The sequence below is a fragment of the Olea europaea genome, unplaced genomic scaffold (assembly GCF_002742605.1).
Source record: "Olea europaea var. sylvestris unplaced genomic scaffold, O_europaea_v1 scaffold959, whole genome shotgun sequence".
Classification (NCBI taxonomy): Eukaryota; Viridiplantae; Streptophyta; class Magnoliopsida; order Lamiales; family Oleaceae; genus Olea; species Olea europaea.
In genome coordinates this window covers 146,542-156,603 of record NW_019268088.1, presented here as the reverse complement: position 1 = coordinate 156,603, position 10,062 = coordinate 146,542, and the positions used below count along the sequence as shown (strand labels likewise).

The window sequence follows — 10,062 nt, the reverse complement described above, 5'->3', positions numbered from 1 at the left end:
TAATTCATCTTGCCTCTATTGATTAATGATTGTTGTTTATACAACAATTAACATCAAAGGTATATGGATTGATACCTCCCTAAAAAATAAAGAAATAAAAATGATCAAATAGTTGAGGCACCTCTTGTACTTTATGACAACATCAAAGATAGTGCTCACTTAGGAATCAAATCAACCTTAGCTCCTTTTTTATGGCCATTAGGCCTATTACGATGAAAATTAGAGTCTTGAATAGTAATTTTTTAGAGAATGTAGTTAAAATAGTAGGGAAAATTTTTGAATTTACTTACAAAATATTTTATTGTGTAAATGTGTGGTTGAAAATGAGTATGAGAATGAAAAACTATAGTTTTAAACAAAGGCAAATGGTGGCTTAGTGTCATATCTATCTAAAACGAGATTGATATACTTAAAAATTAAAATGCATTTTTTAAAGTAAAAAATAGAATTTTCTACAATTAATTATATTTAATTTACTTAAAGTAATCTATAGGATTATAAATTGACACGTTATATACATAGCTTATTTAAAATATTTAGATTTATAAATATAGATTTCCCTATTTTGTTTATAAGTGATGTTATTTTTTTTGGATATACATGTTTAGATATATTATATATATGCATATTGTATTTAATTTAATGTATTAATTTATTATGCAGGATAGTATAATGAATACTAAGAAATGTTGCTCTGGTTGCTATTCTTTTAGCTCCCCAGTCATAATTTAATAATAAATTTGAGGATGTATGTATAATTTACTAACTAATGCTATTTTTAAGTTAATTTTTTACTTGAATGGTAAAAGGCAAATGTACATATTTAAAAATTTATTTTAGTTTAGGAATTTATAAATATAAAAATTTATTGATAGATAGGCATTTGTTAACATTTAAATTATTTATGCATGATATATATTAATTAAAAACCAATATCATTAACTAGTATGTATTTTCAAAGAATTGTGTATGCACAAAGTCTTAAAATATTAATTTATAAATAGAAAGATCAAATTAAATTGTAACTAATTGTAGAAAGTTTCATAATTTGTTCCTTAGAGTATTTTAGGTACATCAAATTCTATTTAGATGAAATATGATTCAAAAAGTTCAAAGAGAAGTAGTAAAAGATAAAATTCTAATCGAATTAATGGGTTCTGTATCTTAGATAAATTATGAGTAACTGAGTAAGTCCCACTTTGATGGATATTAAAAGTATATAAAATTTTTAAGTTGAAGTCAATAAAGACATATTTCATGTTATTCATAACTGTTCATTCACACATTTTACTAATTTTTAATCAAAATTTATTAAATATTTGATTTTAATTTTTACAAAACGAGGACTAAATATAATTTAAAATATAAATATATTAAATATTTTTTGATCATTATATTGCATTTAGGCCATTTTCGATCTCCATTCTATAAAATTCAATTCTATCCAAATTCATTTCAACCACTCATTCTTCAAATAAAAATAATTTTGCATATAAATCAAAAAATGTTTTCTATTTTAAATACACATTCTTAAAAAAAAAATAAAAAAAATAAAAATTTATACTCAAAAAATTGTGCTCAAACATGGACTTAGTGTATTAAACAAATTTGATAAGCTTGTTTAATTCAATATATTTTGAAGCCTTCATTGATTAAGCCCTGTCAATTCTCAGTTTTTCGAATTACCATTCTTAAGTTACCTTTTATATAATATATGCAATGACCATGATGGGCATTTTGAGAGACAGCTTGAATTTCATTGATAATACTTGGATGTCGATCAAATATAACAACAAGATCTTGGGTATTCCCTGTCACTTCTTTCAACTTCATGAAAATCAAGTCCACGATACATCATTCTCAGAATCAACTATACTCGAAGTAAGAGGATAAATATGAATATTCGCATCTTGACAAGTAGCAACAATCAGCGTACCTTTATATTTTTCGATAAAAAATGTTTCATCAACGACAACTACCTTCTGCATTGAAGATCGAAATCCGTGAATACAAGGTTCGAGAGCCATAAAAAAGTACTTGAAGCGATTCTCGCTATCAATCGCTAAGGATAATGCTGTTCCAGGATTAGTTTTAGCCAAATTATAAGAATATAAGGCTTATTTAGTATAACTATCTTCAGGGAAACCTCTTAAAACTTCTAAAGCATTTTCTCGTGACTTCTGTGCCCTCTAATAACTCATTTCTATCCCAAATTCCCGATGCATGTCATTAATGATATCTGTAGGTCTATATACAATGTTGGGATATTGAAATTTAGGCATTATATGTATTTCAAGAACCCATGATCTTACCTGTCTATGATTATTTCAACGAATACTCATAGCGCAAGTATATTCATGTGCATACTTGCGAATTTGAAAGTAATCACTATTTTTTAATTTAGTTGCTCGCAGCACTATTTGCAATTTTCATCTATGAAAAAATTGTAGACTTACTTATTTGATTTCTTCATTCTAAATTCAAAGTTGTACTTCATTGCAAGCATGTGGACTTCCATCATAAGATCTTTTTTGGTTTTGAAAATTTGACAATCTTTTAAATCCGCATCTTCAGGAATCACATGTGAGAAAAGAGTTGTAGCTATAAGGTGCTCATTAGTAAAAAGATTTTATTTTCTATTATTTTGAAGCATCTTGAATCCATGTGTACAGAAAACAATAGCGTTATCATTTTCAGTAATATCCACATTATCGTCTTTGACTATCTCCAATTCATCCCCAATTAATATTCTCAGTCCGATCCACTTCATTGTTGTCATCTGCTTGCATTTCACAATAAAAAAATTGTTGTGTTCATTTTGCATTTCACAATGAACTTCATCGTCTTTCGATTCATTTTCTTCTTCTCGTGGATGGTCAACTCAATCTTTGGTCATAAGAGTTACACAAATTAGATAATGAGAATTTCTATTTGTTGAGAGATAGCAACCAGTGCACTTGTCTATCTAAAATAATTTTAATTGGAACTGAAAACTGTCCATTTCAAGGTAGAAGAAATCTCATCTCAATTTCATGTGAAGATGAATCAACTTTGCAAATGTTTAGCACTTCACAATATAGATCATAATATGAAGTATTTGAAAATATTGGAACTCCTTCCACCATTTCATCACCCCGCTTGGTTTCCATATTCATTTTCCTTCATCATCATTAATAAAATCACCAAAATAAAATATAGCAATCCATGTTATTGAGTCCATAGCTATAATTAATCAATTATTGTAATCTAAAGTGATTGCAGTCGTTTCTATGATTGTTTTAAACGACTATTCTGTCATTTAAAAACGTCAATTTCGATCCTGCAACTAAAATATACAAGATTTTGCTTTTCAAAGCCACTTGAGATTGAAAAATGAATTCAAATTCTTAAATAAATAGAAATGACAATGAATATATGTACAAATAAAAAAATAAAAGATCAAAAATAACTACAAGTGAGAAGATTATCTTACCAATATAAAATGTAGAAATATAAGGGTTCGTTGTTTGAATATGTTTCTTTATACTTCGAGTAAAACTAGAAAAGTGAAAAGAATGAAGAAGTAGAGGATTGTAGATAAACTGAAGAAGAAGAAGAAGCTGGAATTTCAAAAAAGAAAACTAGATGTTATAATTTGAAAAATGAGCATTTTGGTTATTATATATTAAGGGCATTTGGAATATTTAAACAATATGTACAAGGATAAATTGAACATTTTAACATAAAAAATGCCTCGAAATTTTTTTTAATATTAAGTTGAACCTAAAAAGTTTGTGAATGATTTCTTTGGCCATTTATAAAAAAAAAAAGGAAATTACAAAAAATGTCCATTTTGACATAGTTATTTGTAAAAATGTCCAAAATTTTTCAATGTCTATTTTTTGCAATTATTTGGACGAGAGTACCCCTAAGTAGCTTCCATGAGAAACTGCGTTAAAATGATGTTTTCGACATTTCAAGTATCGTTCTCGATATTTGAATCCTTTTTTATTTTAAAAGTACAAATTTAAAATCACAATATTAAATGTTCTCGACATTTCAAACGTTGTTTTCGACATATTAATGTTTAGAATGACATTTCATTCCGAACATGACATTTCTCTACACTTTAAATGTTGTTCTCGACATTTCTGTGCCTAGCATTAATTGTGATTTGACATTTACAATATAAAATTATTTATTCTTTCATTAAGGATAAAATAGAGAATTTGATATTAAATTTAACCATTTTTACAAAAATTATCAAAAATAGATATTTTTTAATTAACATATCTAAAATTGGACATCCTTACAAATGCCCTTATAAAAATACCCCATAAACGTTTCTCTCGGACACAAAAGTAAGTGGTGAGAGATTTTAGAGAGGGACGGAGAGCATGACTGACCCTTTGTCTCCGGCGACCTCGCTTTCCGATGACTCAATTCCATTTTTTCACCTCAGCTGAGAAAATCTACATAAGAATGTTCTCGTGAAGCTTTTCACTCTTGAGCTCACATTTTCACAGGCAGTGGCAGATTGAATACTCGTTTCTTCTTATTCACTTCAAGTCTAAAGCAACGGTTCTCTTTAAAATCCCTTACTCTGTCCCCCATTATTCCTTTCTTTATGGGTTTTGCTTGACTGTACGGGGTTACAGAGATTATATTATCTTTTTGGGTGTTTTCTTGCTAAATGAGGTGTTCGATTGGGTTCTTTACGGGTTTTGGCTTTAATTTTTTGAGGTTTTTCTTACTTTTCTGGTGATTGTAATTTCTAGCCGTTTAAAGAGGCAAAATCTGATACGCCACTTATTTGTATGTATACATTTTTTTGTCAGTTTTTATGGGTTTATGCAGTAGCGTTTCGTTGTTGAGGTTTTGAAAGTGTTCAAGAATCCGTCATTTCGTTCCCAAAACGAAGAAAAATTTGGCTTTAGCGTCGTCAAACCAGAGAATGCCTTAAATATTGTACGCGTTTTTCATTTCTTTCTTGAAAATGAGAATAATTCTAGTCATTATTCTGTTTTTCGTTTGTTTGTCCTCATCAAGTTGGGTGAAATCTTTGAGCCCTTCTTTAAATGATGATGTTCTTGGGTTGATTGTGTTCAAGGCTGACATTCAAGATCCCGAAGGGAAGTTAAGTTCTTGGAATGAAGATGATGAGAGTCCTTGTAATAATTGGGTTGGGGTTAAGTGCAACCCTAGATCCAATAGAGTCTCTGACCTTGTTCTTGATGGCTTTGGGCTTTCAGGGAAATTAGGTAGAGGCCTCCTTCAACTGCAGTTTCTCCGAAAGCTTTCGCTTGTAAGAAACAATCTTACGGGACCCATAAGCCTCAGCTTTTCCCTGCTTTCTAATTTAAGGGTCCTGGACTTAAGTGAGAATAGTTTCTCCGGGCCAATTGAGAGTGAGTTTTTTAGGCAATGTGGATCTTTACAATCAATATCTTTGGCTAAAAACAAGTTTTCAGGGCAAATTCCTGAGAGTTTGGGCTCGTGCTCAACTGTCATTTTGCTGAACTTTTCAGGCAATCAGTTTTCAGGACTGTTGCCTTCGGGGCTTTGGTCTTTGCAGGGGCTTAGGTCGCTTGATTTGTCTGATAATTTGTTGGAGGGTGAGATTCAGGGCATTGGTGGCTTGAGCAATTTGAGAGGCATAAGTTTGAGGAAGAATCAATTTACTGGTGGTGTTCCTGATGGAATTGGGGATTGTTTATTTCTGAGGTCGGTTGATTTGAGTGAAAATTCTCTTTATGGAGGACTTCCAAGCACAATGCAGAAGCTTGCCCTGTGTAATGCCCTGGTTTTATGTAAAAATGGATTTACCGGGGAGCTGCCTGAATGGATCGGAGAAATGAGAAGCCTTGAAACCTTGGATCTTTCTGAAAATAACTTCAGTGGTCAAATTCCTGATGCTATTGGGAAGCTTCAGTCGTTGAAGGTTCTAAATGTATCCAAGAATGGCCTTACTGGAATCATGCCCGAGTCCTTGAGCAATTGCCTTAACCTTCTGGTTTTGGATATCAGCCATAATTCCCTGACTGGTGATCTTCCTTCTTGGGTATTGAAACTGGGCTTACAACAAGTTCTGTTTTCGGATAATGGATTAAGTGGGAGCATGGACAGTGTTCTTGCTTCATCGACAGAGAACTCTCGTAGAAAGCTTGTGATTTTGGATGTCTCACAGAATAAGTTATCTGGTGAAATTCCATCAGCTGTTGGGGACTGTAGCGGGTTGCAGTTATTGAATATGTCAAGAAACTCATTTTTAGGCAGCATTCCTGCAAATATTGGACAATTGAAGACCTTGGAAATTCTTGATTTGAGCGAAAATCAGTTAAATACTAGTATCCCTTTGGAAATTGGAAGTGCTATATCTCTTAAGGAATTGACACTAGAGAAAAACTCATTGGGAGGCAACATTCCCAATTCAATTGGGAACTGCTCTTCACTGATGTCCTTGTAAGATATCCCCAGGCTTTATGACTTATTTTGGCTTCCTTTTTGCATTTTTCTCACTTTCTTTTTGCAATTTTTATGTGACAACCATGCAACCTGCAAAATGGTTTCATGGGATTCTGAGAAAAACTAGTATTTTTTTTTGAGCATGTTGGCTATTGAATTTTATGCTCAAATGTCGATTTCTAATTCAGTTGCATCATTTGCCTCAAATTTGTTAAGGTTCTTAGCCATCCTTTTGTGGGAAATTTTTTGATTGCAAGAGTTGATGAAATGTTTAATCTAGAAGATATCAAATAGGTTGGTTTTGATTCAAGTCAAGGCATGTAGAATTAAATGCATTTGGTATTTAATGGGTCGATATGTATTTGTAGTCTGTTGAGTAATTTGGATAACATTTTGTAGGTGCACACTGTTCACAGAAAGAAAACAACTGCAACAAAATGTTCTTTCTGAACAGTTGATTGGTCTGTAATTTTGGGCAACTCCTTGTTTCGCACTGCCATTCTAATTGAGCTCTTTTTGGCTTTTACTGAATTTTTCAGGTCCCTGGCAAATAATGAAATAAGTGGCTCCATTCCTACATCCCTCGCAAAACTTGCTTACCTTCAGATTGTCGACTTTTCTTTCAACAATCTTACAGGAAACATACCAAAGCAGCTGGCAAATCTTGTCCACCTGCAGTCATTTAACATATCACACAACCAGCTAAATGGTGAATTACCTGCTGGTGGTTTTTTCAACACCATAGCTCCCTCTGCCGTCTCTGACAATCCGTCCCTTTGTGGGTCGCCAGTCAATAAAAGTTGCCTTACTGTCCTTCCCAAGCCACTTGTGCTAAATCCCAACTCAACAGACGCCACCCCTGGTACATTCTCCCAAAGCTTTCATCATGGAAATAAAATCCTAAGCACTTCAACCCTCATTGCCATTGGTGCAGCTGCTTCAATTTTCATTGGTGTCATTGCAATCACCGTGCTTAATCTTCGTGTAACTGCCTCCACATCTCGATCGGCAGCAGCCCATGCTTATTTTGGTGGCAATGACTTTAGCCAGTCACCTACCACAGATGGCAATTCTGGGAAGCTTGTCATGTTTTCAGGCGAACCTGACTTTAGCACAGGGGCACATGCTCTGCTTAACAAGGATTGTGAACTCGGGCGTGGAGGATTTGGAGCTGTCTACCGTACTATGCTTAAAGACGGGCGTTCAGTTGCTATCAAGAAACTCACTGTTTCAAGTCTTGTCAAGTCCCAAGAAGACTTTGAAAGGGAAGTTAAAAACTTGGGGAAAGTCCATCATGGTAATCTTGTGGCACTTGAAGGTTATTACTGGACTTCATCGCTACAGCTTCTTATATATGAATTTGTTTCTGGTGGAGATTTGTACAAGCACCTCCATGAAGGATCCGGTGGGAAAACTCTCCATTGGAACGAGAGGTTCAATATTATTCTGGGTGCAGCTAAAGGTTTGGCTCATTTGCACCAAATGAACATAATCCACTACAACTTAAAATCAAGCAATATCTTGATTGACAGCTCTGGTGAACCTAAGATTGCTGATTATGGTTTAGCGAGGTTGTTACCTATGTTGGATCGTTATGTTTTGAGCAGCAAGATTCAGAGTGCCCTCGGTTATATGGCACCTGAATTTGCATGCAGAACCGTTAAGATAACGGAAAAATGTGATGTGTATGGTTTTGGGGTTTTGGCTCTTGAGGTAGTTACTGGGAAGAGGCCTGTTGAGTACATGGAGGATGATGTGGTAGTGCTTTGTGACATGGTCAGAGGAGCATTGGAAGAGGGCAAGGTAGAGGAATGTGTTGATGCTAGGCTGCAAGGGAAATTTCCAGCTGAGGCGGCAATTCCAGTGATGAAATTGGGCTTAATCTGTACATCACAAGTGCCTTCAAACCGGCCAGACATGGCCGAAGTTGTTAAAATATTGGAGCTGATTAGAAGCCCTTCTGAAGATCAGGATGACTTCAAATAACTCGTAGAGGTCCGGGGTTCGATGCATTCGCAATGGCATCTCCGGCGAAGAAGAATCCGGTTTGGTATTTAGTATGGAGAATTCAGATCATTGTTATAATTCTTTTGCTCAAGTTGTTTTCGTAAATTTTTTACCTCTAGCTACATGTTTTAGTTTCTTCTCCAAGTTTTGATTGTTTAACCGGATTCCTTTTCTCCGGCTTCCGATTTGGGACTCTTTTGGATATTGTTGCTTACTGTAATCCCTTCATTTTCACTTCCTGTTTGTCTAACAAGCCATTTAGCTTGTGATTCTCTCTAATTTTTGCACATTGCATGAATCATCTCTTCTATTTGATTTAATTCATTGCTAGATCTACTATAGTCATTGATCTATTCGGTTCATTGCTAGATTTATTGAAGGATGAAAAACCCGCAGCTTCCGATTTGGGACTCTTTTGGATATTGTTGCTTACTGTAATCCCTTCATTTTCACTTCCTGTTTGTCTAACAAGCCATTTAGCTTGTGATTCTCTCTAATTTTTGCACATTGCATGAATCATCTCTTCTATTTGATTTAATTCATTGCTAGATCTACTATAGTCATTGATCTATTCGGTTCATTGCTAGATTTATTGAAGGATGAAAAACCCGCATGGCGAAGAGCAAATCTTGAATATTAGAAATGTCCTAGCATAGAAGGGCTCCAACACTTGAGCATGCCTCAATAGTTATAGGGCCTGCTCGGTAGCGATAATGAAAGTTGATTTTTTGATTGTTAGAGAGAAAAGTGGATCTCATATGTGATTGAAGTAAAATGATGCTTGAAATAGTGAAATAACAATCGAAAAATTGATTTTTTGGAATGAAAAATTGCCTCCAAATGGGGGCATAGACAATAAAACAAGTTGACATTATGTAATTTTTTATGTAAAAATTAATGTACAAATAACAAGTCCGAAGTAAAACGATTTTCCGAGGGTTTTCAAGATTCTTGGCTGTCACCCCCAAGTAAATGATCTAGAATAAATATCTGAGTACAGGGATAGAGATTAATTTCATAGGGGCTTGCTAGGTCCTTCACCGTAGTAGGTGGGCCCCACATGCAATAAAAAAAACATTGTGATGGTCCCCACTGTGTGTGTATTTCAAGCAGGATTGAATAATCTAAGTGGCAATGCATAAAATAATAATTAAATAAGTAGAAAGTGAAAGCAGAAACCAAAGGAATGGAGAAAGCAATAATAAAGAAAGGAAAAGTCAGAAGAATGGAATATAGTAAGTAAAGCAGAATCTAATGCTGTCTTTCTAATTAATAATTAAGCCTCCCATGTCTTTAGCATGAAACTACATTATTCTTTAAATGCATTGTTTGTTTCTTTCCTTATAGCCATTTTTCGAATCTTTGTTTCAGTGAGATTCTATACCTCTGATGAGGTCAAGTTCACATGGTTTCTTCTTCGTCACGTCCTTTTCTTGATTGGAAACTTGTGTATTTGTATTCACATCTTTCTGCATTCTTAGACTTTTGTTTTCTAGTTTTTTATTTTTGTTCGTATTACAATTTATTAAACTACATCTAACGTTCTTCGAGTTAATTACGTTAATATTATCCCACTTTATAATAGATATTACGTCTCTCTTGGCAAATGTT

General features: G+C 33.7%; 1 protein-coding gene across 1 annotated transcript; it reads left to right on the top strand.

The window, feature by feature from the left end:
• The first annotated feature begins 4,360 nt into the window (after positions 1-4,360).
• Positions 4,361-8,749, top strand: LOC111392661 (probable LRR receptor-like serine/threonine-protein kinase IRK). The gene is made up of 2 exons (XM_023018039.1): positions 4,361-6,441; positions 6,984-8,749. Exons 1-2 carry the CDS (start codon positions 4,976-4,978, stop codon positions 8,428-8,430), a joined length of 2,913 nt encoding a protein of 970 aa, XP_022873807.1. The 5' UTR covers positions 4,361-4,975; the 3' UTR covers positions 8,431-8,749.
• Positions 8,750-10,062: the final 1,313 nt, after the last annotated feature.